An 18308-nucleotide genomic window follows, 5' to 3' on the forward strand; every position below is an offset into this window, starting at 1 on the left:
CAAAAATATGATGGATGGATGGATGGATGGATGGATGGATGAACACTCACAAAAATACCAACCCCAGTGATGAACACAAAAATAAGATGGATGGATGGATGGATGGGCAGGCAGAAAGACACCAGCAAAATTACCAACCCCAGTAATAAAAGCAAAAATATGATGGATGGATGGATGGATGGATGGATGAACACTCACAAAAATACCAACCCCAGTGATGAACACAAAAATATGATGGATGGATGGATGGGCAGGCAGAAAGACACCAGCAAAAATACCAACCCCAGTAAGGAAAGGAAAAAATTGGATCGATGGATGGACAGACACCCACAAAATTACCAACCCCAGTAATAAAAGCAAAAATATGATGGATGGATGGATGGATGGATGGATGGATACTCACAAAAATACCAACCCCAGTGATGAACACAAAAATAAGATGGATGGATGGGCAGGCAGGCAGGAAGACACCCACAAAAATACCAATTTTCTTTTTAAAAGGGAAAAAATGGATGAATGGATGGATGGATGTGTTAGGGTTTTGCTGGGATTCGAACCTGGTTCGTTGGTGTGATAATCCAGCAAACCCCCACTAGGCCACCAGGGGGATGACTCAAATGCAGAGGCGTGAGGCGGAAGTAGAAAAAGAATCAAAAGGTTTATTTAAACTATATACACTATATACAGGGCAAAACAAAAGACAAAAAAAAAACCAGAGTATAATCCAAAAGAAAAGCAAAGTGCAAAAATTCAAAAGCTAAGAAGATCAAAAAACACAGTACAAAGGAAACTGGAGATAAACATAACAGCACAAAGACTCCGTGACAAGAGGACTGAACTCAGGGGTATAAATAGACAAACTAATTAAGGACACAGGTGAAGATAATTAGGCAATTAACACAAACTCAAAACACAGGAACAGTGGCGGCCTCTAGAGGCCAAAATGAACACGACATGAAAAGGAAATAACAGCGGCCTCTAGAGGCCAAAACAGTCCTAGTCCTAACAGGACCCCCCCCCCTCTAGGAGCGTCTCCTGACGTTCCCAGGGCGATCCGGATGGGCCGAATGGAAGTCCCGACATAGTTCTTTATCAAGGACATCCCGAGCAGGAACCCAGCAGCGCTCCTCAGGACCATAGCCCTCCCAGTCCACCAGATATTGCAACCCGCCGCGGACCCGGCGGGAGTCAAGCAGGCGATTCACAGTGAACACAGTCTGCCCCTGGAAGATGCGGGGGGGTGGGGGGTTCCTAGGGGCAGGGGCATACGTAGACGTCAGTACGGGCCGTAACAGGGAAACATGGAAAGTGGGGTTGATCCTCAGAGTCCGGGGCAACTGGAGCCGGTAGGAGACAGGGTTAACCCTGCGCACCACCTTGAAGGGGCCAATGTAGCGAGGAGCAAGCTTGCGGTTCTCCACCCGCAGTGGAAGGTCCTTAGTGGACAGCCAAACACGCTGCCCAGGGCGGAAAGCGTGTGCAGGTCTTCTATGGCGGTTGGCCTGAGTCTGGTTGGTTCTGGAGGTCTGTATGAGGGTCTTCCTGACCTTGCTCCAGGTCTTGCGACACCGTCTCACATATTGGTTGACCGAGGGCACCCCCGCGTCCTCCTCCTGGTCCGGGAACAGAGGTGGCTGGAACCCAAATTGGCACTGGAATGGCGACAGCTTGGTGGCCGATGACTGCAGGGTGTTGTGGGCGTACTCCGCCCATGGCAGCCAGGTGCTCCACGATGTCGGGTTATCCATAGCCAGGCCTCGCAGGGTGGTTTCCAGGTCCTGGTTGAGCCTCTCCGTCTGACCATTGGACTGTGGGTGAAACCCAGAGGAGAGGCTGGCAGTGGCTCCGATGACCTTGCAGAACCCGTGCCACACTCGGGAGGAGAACTGGGGCCCTCGGTCTGAGACGATGTCCTGTGGAAGACCAAAGACTCGGAAGACATGATTAAACAAAAGTTTCGCAGTTTCAAGAGCAGAGGGGAGTTTGCACAGTGGTATGAAGCGGCAGGCCTTGGAGAATCTGTCAACTAAGACCAAAATGACCGTGTTACCTTGTGACTCAGGGAGACCCGTGATAAAGTCGACTGCCACGTGGGACCAGGGACGCCGGGGAATGGTCAGAGGATGCAGGAGACCCTGGGGACGCTGTCGTGGGTTCTTGGTTCTGGTGCAAACCTCACAGGACAGGACAAATGACCTTACTTCCTTCTCCATGTTAGGCCACCAGAAGCGTCTTTTCAGGAAGTCCAGGGTCCTCCGAGCTCCCGGGTGGGCGGTGAGAGGGGAAGAGTGACCCCACTGGAGAACCTTGGCCCGGGCTTGATGTGGGACATACAAGAGGCCTGGTGGCCCCGTCCCAGGACCGGGGTCCTGGCGTTGGGCTCGTCGGACAGCCTCCTCAATACCCCAGCGGACAGGGGCCACAATCCGGGACACAGGGATAATAGGCCCGACTTCATTCTCCCTGTTAGTGGCAGAGAACAGTCTGGACAGTGCGTCAGGTTTGGTGTTCTTGGAGCCGGGGCGGTATGAGAGGGTGAAGTCAAACCGACTGAAAAACAGGGCCCACCTAGCCTGTCGAGGGTTCAGTCTCTTGGCTTGCTGGAGGTACTCCAGGTTCTTGTGGTCAGTCCAAACCAGGAATGGATGTTGTGCTCCCTCCAGCCAGTGCCTCCACTCCTCAAGGGCCAGTTTGACCGCTAGCAGTTCTCGATCCCCCACATCGTACCGGGACTCAGCAGGACTCAGGCGGTGGGAGAAGTAAGCGCAGGGGTGCAGCTTTCCTTCCGAACGTTGAGAGAGCACCGCGCCGACACCACTGTCCGAGGCGTCCACCTCCACGATGAATGGTTGGGAGGTGTCCGGGAGAACCAGAATGGGTGCCGTGCAGAAGCGGTCCTTGAGGTCTTTGAACGCCTTTTCTGCCTGAGGAGACCAGCCATAAGATCCACCTGTCCCTTTGGTGAGGTCTGACATGGGTGCTGCCACAGAACTGAAGTTCCTGATGAACTTGCGGTAGAAGTTAGCGAATCCTAAGAACCGCTGAACCTCCTTAACGGACTTGGGAGTAGGCCAATCCCGGACGGCCAGGGTCTTGGCAGGGTCCATTTGGAGTTGGCCTGTCCGTACAATAAATCCCAGAAAGGAGACCTCGGGAACATGAAATTCGCATTTCTGGGCCTTGGCGAACAGATTGTTCTGTAGCAGCCTCTGGAGAACCTGGCGGACATGGTGGCGGTGCTCCTGCACGGTCTTGGAAAAGATAAGGATGTCGTCGAGGTAGACAAAAACGTATAGGTTAATCATGTCCCTTAAGACGTCGTTGATTAGGGCCTGAAAAACAGCTGGTGCGTTGGTGAGTCCGAAGGGCATCACCTGGTATTCGTAGTGCCCAGACGGGGTGTTAAAGGCAGTCTTCCACTCGTCTCCCTGTCGGATACGGATGAGGTGGTATGCGTTCCGTAGGTCCAACTTGGTGAAGACGGTGGCGCCTTGGAGCAGGTCGAAAGCAGTGGACATCAGCGGAAGAGGATATCGGTTGCGCACAGTAATCTTGTTCAGGCCCCTGTAGTCAATACATGGTCGAAGCCCCCCATCCTTCTTGCCGACAAAGAAGAAGCCGGCACCAGCAGGTGAGGTGGAGGGTCGAATGAACCCAGAGACCAGGGCGTCTTTGAGGTATTCCTCCATAGCCTTGCGTTCTGGCTGAGAGAGGGAAAACAGTCTGCCACGAGGAGGGGTAGTCCCAGGGAGCAAGTCGATGGCACAGTCGTAGGCCCGGTGCGGAGGAAGAACGGCGGCCCTGCTCTTGCTGAATACCTCCTTGAGATCCCAGTACTCTGTGGGAACTTGAGATAACTCGGTGAGATCAGGGGGCTCGGCAGGAGACACAGGAGAGCTAGAGAGCAGACAAGAGGCATGGCATGCAGGGCCCCATTCCACAACCTGGCTTGTTACCCAGTCTATGCGAGGGTTGTGGCGAGTAAGCCAAGGAAGGCCTAGAATAACTGGGAACTCAGGTGAAGGAATCAGGTGCAGGGATATTTCTTCCTTGTGACCTTGAGACTGGAGGAAAACTGGAGAAGTAACTTGGGTGACTCTTCCATCACCTAACGCTTGGCCATCGAGGGCAGACACAGACAGTGGGACTTCAAGAGGTGCAGTCGGAATATTGATGCTTTGGGCGAAGTGAATATCCATAAAGTTCCCAGCCGCCCCTGAGTCTATCAAAGCTTGACAAGAGTGGACAGACTCACCCCAGGAGATGGAGACCGGGATGTAGATTCCTTGGCCAGGGAGTCCGGGAGAGAGGGTAGGCCCCGTCACAACCCTCCCTCGGCTGGACGGGGCGGTCCTTTTCCCAAGAGTTCGGGACATGATGCTCGGAAGTGACCAGGCTTGCCACAGTAGATGCAGCACTTGTCCCTCCTTCTGCGCTCCCTCTCAGATGCGGAGAGGCGAGTACGACCCACTTGCATGGGTTCTGGACAGTCACTGAAGGAGGTAGACGGTCTCCAGGTAGAGGTAGGGAGGCTGGGGGGGCTCAAGGCTTGGTGGCGTTCTCTCATCCTGTTGTCCAGACGAATAGCATGTGAGATGAGGGTTTCGAGGTCACTTGGGCATCCAATAGAGGCCAGACCGTCCTTGATGGGGTCAGACAGACCATGGTGGAAGGCTGACACCATGGCAGTCTCGTTCCATCCACTTACTGCTGCGAGTGTTCGGAACGAGATGGCGTAATCTGCGACGCTTCCTCCTTGCCGGATGGACATGAGCTTTCGGGCTGCGTCGGTACTGATGTCTGCCTGATCGAAGACCCGAAGCATCTCTTCAGAAAACAGCTGGAAATCAAAGCACTCAGGTCCCTGTCTTTGCCAGATAGCAGTAGCCCAGGCTCGCGCCTTACCAGCTAATAAGGTTATCACAAAGGCAATCTTGCGGCGATCCGTAGTGTAGGTGGTAGGCTGAAGCTCAAAGGTGAGTTGACACTGGGTAAGGAACTCTCGGCACTCACTGTGCTTGCCGTCATACCTCTGTGGTGCAGGAAGGCTGGGTTCGCGAGGTGAAGAAGGCAGCATTGCAGGAGGCACTGGAGCAGGAGTGGGAGCTGGATCAGGAGCAGGAGATGCAGGCAGAGATGTCAGCTGTGCCAGGGTTTTCCCAATTTGCTGAAGCAGTTCCTCGTGGCGAGCGAGGGCCTCACGTTGGCTGGTGAGTGTACGTCCATGAGCGTCCATGGTTGCTCCGAAGCGTGTCAAAGCTGCCATAATTCCCTGAAGGTTGGCCGGGTAGACAGTTGAAGCAGCCTCTGCTGAGTCGGTCATGACGGAGTCTTTCTGTTAGGGTTTTGCTGGGATTCGAACCTGGTTCGTTGGTGTGATAATCCAGCAAACCCCCACTAGGCCACCAGGGGGATGACTCAAATGCAGAGGCGTGAGGCGGAAGTAGAAAAAGAATCAAAAGGTTTATTTAAACTATATACACTATATACAGGGCAAAACAAAAGACAAAAAAAAACCAGAGTATAATCCAAAAGAAAAGCAAAGTGCAAAAATTCAAAAGCTAAGAAGATCAAAAAACACAGTACAAAGGAAACTGGAGATAAACATAACAGCACAAAGACTCCGTGACAAGAGGACTGAACTCAGGGGTATAAATAGACAAACTAATTAAGGACACAGGTGAAGATAATTAGGCAATTAACACAAACTCAAAACACAGGAACAGTGGCGGCCTCTAGAGGCCAAAATGAACACGACATGAAAAGGAAATAACAGCGGCCTCTAGAGGCCAAAACAGTCCTAGTCCTAACAGGATGGACAGATCCCCACAAAAATACCACCCAGAGTAATGAAAGGAAAAATAAAACATTAAAAATAATAAGTGGATATTAAATGAATAACCATTAAAAGTTCTAAGGAGGGGAAAAATATTTCCAGTGCAGAGCATGTGATGAGGTTTGAGCGTGGCTCTGAGAATGTGTGAACATCTGTCCAATCTAATAATAAAACTTGTTTGTTCTTGCCTACAGTTCTGCATCTGCTTGACAGTCATCTTTTTGCTGCAGTTGGTTGCTGGAATTTTAGGTTTTGTCTTTTCAGACAAGGTAAATTTAAATAATTTAAACACATCATCTGTACAAAGCCACTGAGCAGACATCGTTCTTTTTTTAAAAATATATATACTAAGTAACTTTAAAAACGCACAATGGAATTCAACACGATATCACTTTAGATCCATGCATATATTTGAAATTTATGATATTGTATGTAATGCACACACATCTTGAAACATCGATAAAGGACATTTATTATCAAACTCAAGAATTAATTCACAATAAAAAAATTCAAAGTGACAGTTGGTCCATGTTCGGACCGTCATGCTGGAGATTCTGGGTCTGTGTCGTCCAGGGGTCTCAGCAGCAGTGACTGAGGGTGTCAGGAATCTGTCACGGAGGTGAGCTAGCCTGATGTGCTGATCCTGAACTGGCGTCGTGACTCGAGGCTGACCAGGGCGTGGACGATCCCTGGTGCTCCCTGTCTGTCTGTAACGCTGACTCAAACGGGAAATGGTCGAATGATGAACACCGAAGTGCCGGGCGACCTCTGTCTGTGTACTTCCGGCACGCAACATCCCGATGGCCTGTTCACGTTGATTTTGGCTTAGGCGTGGCATCTTCAATAATGACAATTTTCCCATCATTTCCCCCGGGTATTTATAGGCAAGATTGTGTGTGTACAGTGTATGCAAAATTTGTTTGAAAATTAAAGCCTGTCCATGTCATTGACTACCCGAGTCATATTGTACGTTATTGAGTACAACTCCCTTAAATTCTGATTTGAGCACAGATTTGGAACTTATTCGGGCGGAACGAAGTTATTTTTCCATTGTGATATATTTCTTTTCTTCTTGAGATAAACTCAGTACGAATTCAGCAAGTTTTATCAATGTGCGTTTTTAAAGTTACTTAGTGTATATTCTTTGACTATGAATTAATATTTCTAGGTCAGAAAGCATTTCATGGTCATGAATTATTATCTTGTGACCACAAGATGCCAAAGGTGTGACCATGAATTGTGTAACTTAATACATTGCGGAATGTGACACTAAATATCTGGCCTTGAGTGGTGAAAAAGACTATTTGATTTGAGAATTGCTGGTGGTTCGGCCGAACATGTTTCAACACCAGCAGGTCTTTATGCAGAACTCCAAAATGAAAGTGTAATATTAATCAGTGCCCTCAATGCTCAGGTTCGTCTGAACACAATGATCTAATTCAGTTTCTGTGTGTCTTTTTCTTTTTAATGCACAATAATTGCTATGATTAAGGTCCGTTTTGGCCAGAATATTATTTCCTGCCTTATTTTAACTTGTGTCCCAATAAACTTAATTTGTGGCTATGAGAAGCTTAACTTGTGGCCTCAGTATATAATTTTTGTGGCTACTCAGTATAAAAAATAACCACCATGTCCCCTCAGTGGATCTGTAAATCTTCAGTATCATGACATACATTCTCTGGACACCAGCATTTTCTGGTGTATGCATGTATTCAAGTGTTATAAATGTTTAAACATTCCCTAGATACTTATATGGTAAGAAGGAAAGAAAAGCCACGTAAATAAATCTTAATAGGAAGCAATACGCCCCCTGCTGGTTTTATTATATTGGGATACAATATTGATATGAAGTGTAGTATAAATGATAAATGATCAATTGAATCAGTGTTTTAAAAACAACTCGTATAAGTGTCTAACTGGAGTCCTGTGCTTTACAGGTGCGTTATAAAGTGACTGAAATGATCAACAATGCAATCAAGCATTACAGAGATGATCTGGACCTGCAGAACCTCATTGACTTTGGACAAAAAGAGGTTCTTTATTCCTGTTGTTGTTCTTTTTCAGTGTTATACATGCGCTGTATTACTGTGTTATTCTGATGTCACTGTGTCAACGAGGATGTTCTCCTGTTCTGTATTAGTTTGCCTGCTGTGGTGGTATTTCTTTCATGGACTGGTCACAGAACATCTATTTCAACTGCACGGACGAGAACCCGAGCAAAGAGCGCTGTGCCGTGCCCTTCTCCTGCTGCCTCATCTCGAAGGACGAGGTGAGGAAACAGACCACTTCAAAAATGAATAAAATTGCAAATATTGTGGAAGATCTATTTTTAGTAGAACATAATGTTTTCCGATGATTAAACCATCATCAGGGTATTGGCAGACCCTCAATTCCAAAATTATATTATTTAACCAAGAAGATCCTGATGTTACTTGTGATAATAAAGGAGCAAAAATGCTCAAAAGTGTCCAGGTATTAATAGTGAACGTGATCTAAATGTGGACATTTACGCCATCTGCATTCGAAGGACTTTCTCAGGTCTCCCTGTCTTTGTTTTGGATTTGTTTTTAAAAGATATTTCTGGCAGTTTTTTCCTAGTTATTTTTCTTCTACTCCTTAATCTATACTTCATTTATTTTAAATCCATTTAAAAGTTCTTCTATCTGCTCAGTGGTGCTCATAAACACTTTGGTAGCTTTTTTCGCCTTCATCATCTCCATTTTTTTTGTAAAAATTGTTGATCTTTTGAAACCTTTTCAGACTAGAGCGGTGGCTACAATTATCAACAGTCCATACACAGCAAATTCCTCAGTGTTGAATTAACACTTTCAGAGTTAATTTGTGTCCAATTGGACATATATAAACACAGTAGGGTCTTAAATCAACACTCTGGGTGTTAATTCAACACTGGGGATATTGCTGTGTAATTATCGACACCTTTTCAGATTTACCAATAAAAAACAAACAATTTTACAAAAGTGAGTTTCAGTTACAACAGTTATTATTGGTTAATTAATCAACCGGAAGGAAACCCCCCCCCCCCCCCCCCCCCCCCCCACCGCCCTTTGAGCTTGTCATCTGATGACACAGCTCGTTACCTGAGATGGAATTTTTTTAGCACGATCAGCAATTTGATGAAAACCCGGACGTTATCATCGCAGGTGAGCATGGTGGAAAGATCATGGACATGTTTTTACTGATCAAATTCACCAATATTTCATGATCTCCTTGTCAAAACCTATTTTGTTTCTTAACTCTTTCATTTGACAGCCGTCATTTTGTATCTAAACGCGCGTTTGAGAATCACGTGAGGCGTCGATAATAGTGATCACTTTCACCGGTGTCCACCATTATCGACACCCTGTGGAATTAAGGGACATTTACAACTGTTATGGATCGATCTTTGTGTAACAGTGTTGAAGTAGATGAAGTACTTTAAAAAAATAAAAGTGCTGTGATTTATAATAATTTTTTTCTGATTCATAACAGAATGGAATGTTTATAGAGTATTTGGAATCCGATTGCAGTAAATAGAATTAGACCAGAATTAAATTCCTCGCATATAAAAAAAATTACATGCTTGAAATATTCAGATTTTTCTATTCCATTCAGAAAACATTTTTTTTTTGCAGTTTGTTGTAAATATCTACCACATATTACGATATCAGTAGACATTTTATATTTTGGTTTGAGGAATGATATGCGACCTCTGACCTCGATTTTCATGTGGTTATAGTGTCCATTCCCTGTTGACATTTATTGGTAAACTACAAAACTAGAAATTAATACAAACAACAACGAATGATTAACAAAATGTGATCTTCGAAAATATTTAGAAAGTGGAACGAAAAGATTTTCTGATGCAGGTTAAACATTATCAGTTCATTTGTTTACAGACATTAGAATTACTTCCTCATTTACATAAACACTGACATCCGTAGATTTATATAAAAGATATTTTGGACTAAATATAAGTCTATGTAAAACAAATTTTAAATAAAAACTATGTTTTGTTAACTTAATACCACATACCGATAATTTTTTTATAAATAATCATCTGGGTGTCGATAATTGTGGAACGATGTCGATAACTGTGGACAAAGGTGTCGATAATTGTAGAATGGTGTCATGTGATCTGATACACTAAGTAATTGGGAATCAACTAATTTTTTTTCCAGTGGAAGTTTGAGTAATTATTCATGCACAATTTACATATTGAAAATCTTTTCTACTTTTGCAACGGCCAAAAGATCGTTAAGGTGTCGATAACCGTAGCCGCCGCTCTACTAAGTTTAGATTTAAGTTAACTGAAGTCAATTGGCAAATTTAGAGTTTATCATTTGTTCACCAAAAAAACAGGGAAATTTTTCCCCACTCTATATAGCATGCCAGTCAAAAGTTTGTACACCCCTCCTCGTTCATAGGTTTTTTTTCTGTATCTTGACCATTTTCTACATTGTAGAACAATACTGAAGACATCAAAACTATTCCATAACATATGGAACATAGATGGAATTATGTGGTAAACAAAAAAGTGTTAAACAAAGACAAAATGTGTTTGATATTTTAGATTCTTCAATGTATGCAGCGTTTACTTTGATGACGCTTTGCACACTATTGGCATTATCTTAACCAGCTTCATGAGGGAGTCACCTGGAATGCTTTTCAATTAACAGGTGTACCTCGTCAAAAGTTAATTAGTGGACGAGCGTCTTGCCTTCTTAATGTGTTTGAGATCAAACAGTAAACAACAAATAATAAAATACAATAATAAATAGCCCTATTCAACACTATAACTGCAGTAATCCATACAGTATTATGTCAAGAACTGAACAACTAAGTAAAGAGAAACGACATCCATCATTACTTTAAGACATGAAGTGACTTTTAATGAATAAAAATAAAGAAAAAACATTGAATCAGAAGGTGTGTCCAAACTTTTGACTGGTGCTGTACGTACATGCGTATATACATACACTCACTGTCTACTTTATTAGAAATACCTGTACATTCATGCAATTATCCAATGAGCTAATCATATAGCAGCAGCGTGATGCATAAAATCGTGAAGATTTTCAGTCCATCAAACATCAGAATGGGGAAATATGTGATCTGTGTGACTTTGAGTGTGGTATGGATGTTTATGACAGATGGCTTGGTTTGAATATTTTTTAAAATCTCCTTGGAATTTCACACACAACAAGAAAAATCCAGTGAGCGGTGGTAGTTCAGTGGGTGGAAACGTCTTGTTAATGAGAAGAGAATGGACAGAAGGTTATGATAATTCAAATAAACACTCTTTACAACCATGGTGAGCAGAAAAGCATCACAGAATGCATGAGTCTTTAGGTGGAATGGGTACAACAGCAGAAGACCACATCTGGTTCCAGAACAGGACGCTAAAGTGGACACGGACTCCCCCAAACTAGATAGTTGAGGAGTTGATTGGGAAAAGATCAGACGAGATTTTCCAAATATGACTAGATAACTGCATGAATGCCGGTGTACCGGTGTGTGTATATGTGTGTATATATACATGGTTTCTATAATTAGACATAATCATCATGTGTTCATTTCCCTCTACTCCCTGTCTTGTCACAGGCTCTAATAAACACTATGTGTGGACATGGCATGCAGAAACTGGAGATGGTGAAAGCCAGCGGTTTCATCAACACCAGTGGTTGCATTGATAAACTCGTCAACTGGATCCATAGCAACATGTTTCTGCTGGGAGGCATAGCGCTGGGCCTCGCCATCCCTCAGGTACGAGGCTGCAAGAGGACAAGAAAGAGACAAGACAACGACAAAACTTCTCATTGGAATGTTGAAGGCATTTATAAGATCAATGTAGCGTTTGTAATAAAGGATAGTATCCAGACTCCATACAGACTTGACTTAACGTTTTGAATCAGATGTGTTTTGCTTGTACTTATGATCATAAGTCTAAAGTCCTTCCCAGGCCATGCCGTGGTCTTCCCAGGCAGTCTCCTGTCCCAGTACTAACTAGACCATTAAGCCGCACTGGGCGGCACCGATCTCCGTTTCTGTAGCCCTCGGCCTTTCGCCTATACAGCTAGGGTTACAATGGGGGGCGGGTCCTCTGGTAACCGCAAGAGTTTGACTCCCTATTCACATCTGTATTGCAGCGTGCCTTGGCAGACGGCAGTAGGTACCATTTTTATGATGGTCTTTGGTACAACCCAAACGTGAGTAGAACTTGTGAGCTCCTGATCAAGAGGCAGACACACTAACCAGTAGGCCAGCTCACAGTAATGATCATAAGTACAAACTCTTAATTATGTGACTGAATTTCTAAATAAACCATAGAGTCACTTATTTAAAAAAGACATAATAAGCTAACCGTGAGTTCCATGTCAGTTTAGTCTTATTAACTTCAACTTTCAAAGACATGCAGATTAGGTAAAATACCCAGCCACTACTTAGTGCCGGTCCCAAGCCTGGATAGACTGGGGAGGGTTGCGTCAGGAAAAGCATCTGGTGTAAAAACCTATGCCAAATCATGATCCACTGTGGCGTGGGAGCAAGAAGAAGAAGAAGAAATTGTTGTCATCTTAATAACTTCATGAGAGAGAGAAAAAAGAGAAGCTAATGAGGAAACAAGTCTTTAAAACTTTCAATATGTTGTTCATCAAGAAATTATACAGTGGATATAAAGAGTGTACACACCCCGTTAAAATGATAGGTTTTTCTGATGTAAAAAAAATGAGACCACGATAAATAATTTAAAAACTTTCCCCATCTATAACCTGTACAATACAACTGAAAAACAAACAAATCTGTTAGGGGGGAAAAACATAAAAAATAAAAAAACATACAATAAGCTGGTTATATAAGTGTGCACACCCTTAAACTAATACTTTGTGGAAGCACCTTTTGATTTAATTACAGCATTCAGTCTTTTTGTGTTCACACCTGCCATCAATTAAAATGACTCTGATTAACCCCAAATAAAGTTCAGACATTTACTCAGTTCCATCCTCCAGCAAAAGCCAGCGTTCACAGAGAGCTTACAAAGCATCAAAGGGATCTCATTGTTGAAAGGGATCAGTCAGGAGAAGGGGACAAAAACATTTCCACGGCATTAGATATACCATGGAGCACAATGAAGACCGTCATCAAGAAGTGGAGAAAATATGGGACAACAGTGACGCTACCGAGAACTGGACGTGCCTCCAAAATTGATGAAAAGACAAGACGAAAACTGGTCAGGGAGGCTGCCAAGAGGCCTACAGCAACACTGAAGGAGCTGCAGGAATTTCTGGCAAGTACTGGTTGTGTACTACATGTGACAACAATCTCCTGTATTCTCCATATGTCTGGACTATGAGGTAGGGTCAAAGAAAAACATCCAAGCCCGGCTAAATCTCGTCTCGTCTCGTCTCGTCTTCTTCCGCTTATCCGGGACCGGGTCGCGGAGGCAGCAGTCTAAGCATGGAAGCCCAAACTTCCCTTTCCCCAGACACCTCGGCCAGCTCCTCGGGAAGAACACCGAGGCGTTCCCAGGCCAGCCGAGAGACATAGTCCCTCCAGCGTGTCCTGGGTCTTCCCCGGGGCTTCCTCCCGGGGGGACATGCCTGGAACACCTCCCCAGGGAGGCGTCCAGGAGGCATCCGAAAAAGATGCCCGAGCCACCTCAGCTGGTTCCTCTCGATGTGGAGGAGCAGCGGCTTTACTCCGAGCTCCTCCCGAGTGACTGTGCTTCTCACCCTATCTCTAAGGGAGCGCCCAGCCACCCTGCGAAGGAAACTCATTTCAGCCGCTTGTAGCCCGGCTAAATTTTGCAAAAAAACAAACAAACATCTACTCTCCCAAAAGCATGTGGGAAAATGTGTTATGGTCTGATGAAACCAAGGTTGAACTTTTTGGCCACAATTCCAAAAGGTATGTTTGGCGCAAAAACAACATTGCACATCACCAAAAGAACCCCATACCCACGGTGAAGCATGGTGGTGGCAGCATCATGTTTTGGGGTTGTTTTTCTTCAGCTGGAACAGGGGCTTTAGTCAAGGTGGAGGGAATTATGAACAGTTCTAAATACCAGTCAATTTTGGCCCAAAACCTTCAGGTGTCTGCTAGAAAGCTGAAGATGAAGAGGAATTTCATCTTTCAGCACGACAATGACCCCAAAAAAGTTTTGGAACGGCCCAGCCAGAGCCCAGACCTAAATCCAATTGAAAATCTGTGGGGTGACCTGAAGAGGGCTGTGCACAAGAGATTCCCTCGCAATCTGACAGATTTGGAGCGCTTTTACGAGGAAGAGTGGGCAAATATTGCCAAGTCTAGATGTGGCAGGCTGATAGACTCTGACCCAAAAAGACTGAATGCTGTAATTAAATCAAAAGGTACTTCAACAAAGTATTAGTTTAAGGGTGTGCACACTTGTGCAACCAGCTTATTGTATGTTTTTTTTTTTTATTTTTTATGTCCCCCTCCCCCCCCAACAGATTTGTTTGTTTTTCAATTGAATTGTACAGGTTATAGGTCACAGTAAAGATGGGGAAAGTTTTGAAATTATTTATCGTGGTCTCATTTTTTTTTACATCAGAAAAACCTATAATTTTAACGGGGTGTGTACACTCTTTATATCCACTGTATGAGACTGTCAATAATGGTGTAGCTCACTCTGGTCCCATCTAGGCCAGAAGGAACGATCTAAAGTGGGCCACCTTGTGCACTTCTACTCTCAACCAGTCCAGCTCAAATATTAATGAAGTTATGGACTAATTAAGCCTTAATGAGCAGTTCAACAAAAATCACTTCTTCTCAGTCAATTCCTCGCCGTTTTGGATTCTTTCTGGTAAATAGGTCGGTATTCCTAGGGTGGATATCACTTCTATATGTATATAGCTTGTATATACGGTAGTGTATATAGCTTGCAGCATTTATTGCACAAGGTGGCCCACTTTAGATCGTTCCTTCTGGACTAGACGGGACCGGAGTGAACTACGCTCTCATTGACGGTCTCGTTCTGTTGTAATGGACCAGAATCTGCTGTATTGCAGGCAGCCAGAGCTTCCCTGTATGACATTTTATTGAAGAAAAAGTTCAAGCTATGTTTCGAAGTGATCACTAACAGTGAATTTGTGGAAGTTTTGCTGAACAGGGAGCTAAAAGAGTAGCGGTCACATCACATGCTCTCAAAACACAAGGTTTCCATATGTAAACAAAAACAACGAACTGGATTCTGGGAAGAATGAGCCGGCCGCTTTAACACAATTTTCTGACCACATAAAGCGAAGGAAATACAAATATTTCCATTTATATCATCTGCTTTCTTCCCCTCATCATTATTATGACCTTAACATGTACTGTACTGTTTAATTGTAATGAAAATTTCCAGAACAGCTTCTTATTATAGGTTGGTACAAGTGCTGATGCAATTTCATGAACATCGCTCGACTTTAACAAAGTCTAATTCAGTGTTCGCTTCTCTCACAGTTGGTGGGAATCCTGCTCTCTCAGGTCCTGATTAACCAGATTCAAGATCAGATTAAACTTCAGGACTACAACTTGCAGCATCACTCAGACCCATGGAGCTGAACGGACTGTTGCCGATGTGAAAGAGCTCTGTCTGAAACACTTAGTACAATCAGTATGAAGCTAAGCTAAACAACATGCATAGATACAGTATACACTCACTGGCTACTTTATTAGGAACACCCATCCATCCATCCACCTCCTGTTTTCTGCAGTTCTCTGATCAGTCGATCCCTTGATGCATCAAATCATGCAGATACAAATCAAGAGCTTCAGTTAATGTTCACAATGTTCAAACATCAGAATGGGAAAAATTGTGATCTCAAAGTATGGCTTTCTTTCACTGTGGCATGGGTGTTGGTTTGAGCCAGATGGTGGTTGGTGGTTTGAGTATTTCAGAAGCTGCTGATCTCTTGGGGTTTTCACACACAACAATCTCTAGAGTTTACACAGAATGGTGCGAAAACCAAAAAACACTGCATTGAGAGAGCAACCGTTCTGTGGGTGGAAACAAACGACTTGTTGATAAGAGAGGCCAGAGGGAAATGGACAGAGGAAAATGGTTTAAGCTGCCAGGAAGGATAGAGCAACTCATATCATCACTCTTTACAACCGTGGTGAGCAGAAAAGCATCTCAGCATGCAACAGCAGAAGAACACATTGGGTTTCACTCCTGCAGCCAAGAACAGGGATCTTAGCATCAACAACAAGTTCCTATTAAAGTGGCAAATGAGTGTATCTCTTTATCACAGGCATGTCCAGAGCTTCTAGACTAGAGTTTTACAGGGATGAGAACCTCAGGTGCTTCATGACGTGTGGTTATTACATCGAAGGCCATCTGAATAACTGGGTTTTTTTTAATCAAACGCAATCACTTTTTCATGTTGTAAGACAGCAGATTTGGACCCTAATATTAAACTTGGAAAACAAAAACGAGCTTTGAGCTCAGAGGTCCGAATTGCTGTAATGTGATATTTATTCATTTGTACTAGGAGAACTTTTCAATGATGGGCAACACTAAATTTTCAGAACCTACCACTAAGTGCTTCCTACAGCTTCAAAGTTACTGATCATTCCTTTCTACACATGGATAGATAAAAATCAACTGTGCAAAATGTTCATCTGTTTACAGAATGATGTCATTTTATATCTTCTATATATGAATGTGTGTATGTGCATTCTCACTGCAGACTTACAAGTTGTTGCTGTTGTTGTTGTTGTACATTTCAGGATATTTTGTGTATAAGGTTTAATGTGTTAGGTAACAAAAATTTCTTGTATACTTATAACACATCTACTATAAAAACTTAATGTATGTAAAACATATCTTTTTATAGAAAATATTAAAAAGTTGTAATTGCAGCTAACCTCCACAATGATGTGAGATCATGAAAATGAATTTTTTTGCACCACTGAAACTTCTGTCCTCTGTTACACTGATGTTATTTTTCATTTAAATTGTAATGAATTAGTAATAATAGACCATGTTGGCGGCACAGTGGTGTAGTGGTTAGCACTGTCGCCTCATGGCAAGAAGGTTCTGGGTTTGAGCCCAGTGGCCAGCGAGGGCCTTTCTGTGCGGAGTTTGCATGTTCTCCCCGTGTCTGCGTGAGTTTCCTCCGGGTGCTCCGGTTTCCCCCACAGTCCAAAGACATGCAGGTTAGGTTAACTGGTGACTCTAAATTGACCGTAGGTGTGAATGTGAGTGTGAATGGTTGTCTGTGTCTCTGTGTGTCAGCCCTGCGATGATCTGGCAACTTGTCCAGGGTGTACCCCGCCTTTCGCCCGTAGTCAGCTGGGATAGGATCCAGCTTGCCCGTGACCCTGTACAGGATAAGCAGCTACAGATGATGGATGGATGGATGGATGGACCATGTCTTCATTGTCATCTTTGTCATCATCACTGACCTTCATAGGAAACAACATTTATAGAAATAACACTTCATAGGCATATCTGGTGAAAATTTAAATTCAGTCCAAATTTCTGGAAACTGTGCCCATTGAAATCAGAATTGATTGCAGAATAACATACTTTTTACAGAATTAAAATACATTTATCCATTCTTGAGATATTACAAATCAAAGATTGAAGAAATGGCTTAATTTTTAGAAAGCGGCCGTAATATTCTGTATGAGGATCACATGGTCCAAAATGGGCCTGATTAACCAATGAGATCAAATGTTTTTTCCTTAATAACTTCTTATTTTTCAAGATATTTACATGGAAATTGCGGCACATAGATGGTTGTATACTGAATACAAAGTCTGAAGAATTAGTTAAACAAATTATGCAAACTAGTATTTAATTAGCATCAATTATGCTAATTAGCAAAAATGTTAAATCAGTACTCTCAAATCACTGTTTTCATTTTTAATTTCAATTTCAACATACCATCCGAACTTTTTCTGATTTGGGGTTGCATTACGTAAATATTAAACTTATATTGAAGAATACATTGTGTATAAAAAATGGTGCAATATGAAACAACCGGAAGTTGTTCATCGGCAGCCATTTTTCTACTCGTCTTCTGTTCCCTCCTCATTTCTACACAGGGTTTGGCAGTCCCTGCCTCTCTCAGGGGTTCCCCAACAAAAACACAGGCCTGGTCTATGATAAACATGCCTCATCTTCTTGGAGCCTTAAGCACAGGCACGATGTGTTTGGCTTGGCCAAGACGCAATCCCCTCTGTTTATAACTGACTGCACACTTTGCGTCAGAGGATGACACTGGGTTATCCTTTCCTGTGTTCATTTATTGGGAATAAATATAGGGGTGTGTGTGTGCGCACGCATGGGAATTCACTGTTTCAAACTACATACTGTATACAGTGAACTTTCTTTAGCTTTCAACTTTCAGGACGTATAGATGGATCCCGATTTACAATAACACGCCTTACATTTCTCAATTAGTTTCACTACATTTACTAAATGATATGAGAGTAATACACTGAGGTTAATTATGCAAAATATATT

The 18308-nt window shown here is 43.5% G+C and overlaps 1 protein-coding gene across 2 annotated transcripts in view; it reads left to right on the forward strand.

Moving 5' to 3' along the window:
• tspan33a (tetraspanin 33a) overlaps window positions 1-16752 on the forward strand; it is a 40104-nt gene extending 23352 nt beyond the window's left edge. For both annotated transcript variants that reach the window (XM_060903430.1, XM_060903431.1), the window contains exons 4-8: window positions 6031-6105; window positions 7774-7869; window positions 7977-8105; window positions 11438-11599; window positions 15296-16752. In XM_060903430.1, the coding sequence (XP_060759413.1) occupies window positions 6031-6105; window positions 7774-7869; window positions 7977-8105; window positions 11438-11599; window positions 15296-15397 (564 nt within the window). In that variant the 3' untranslated portion in view covers window positions 15398-16752. The remainder of the gene's footprint in view (window positions 1-6030; window positions 6106-7773; window positions 7870-7976; window positions 8106-11437; window positions 11600-15295) is intronic.
• The last annotated feature ends 1556 nt before the right edge of the window (window positions 16753-18308 follow it).

Source organism: Neoarius graeffei, chromosome 21, assembly GCF_027579695.1.
Source record: "Neoarius graeffei isolate fNeoGra1 chromosome 21, fNeoGra1.pri, whole genome shotgun sequence".
Taxonomy (NCBI): domain Eukaryota; kingdom Metazoa; phylum Chordata; class Actinopteri; order Siluriformes; family Ariidae; genus Neoarius; species Neoarius graeffei.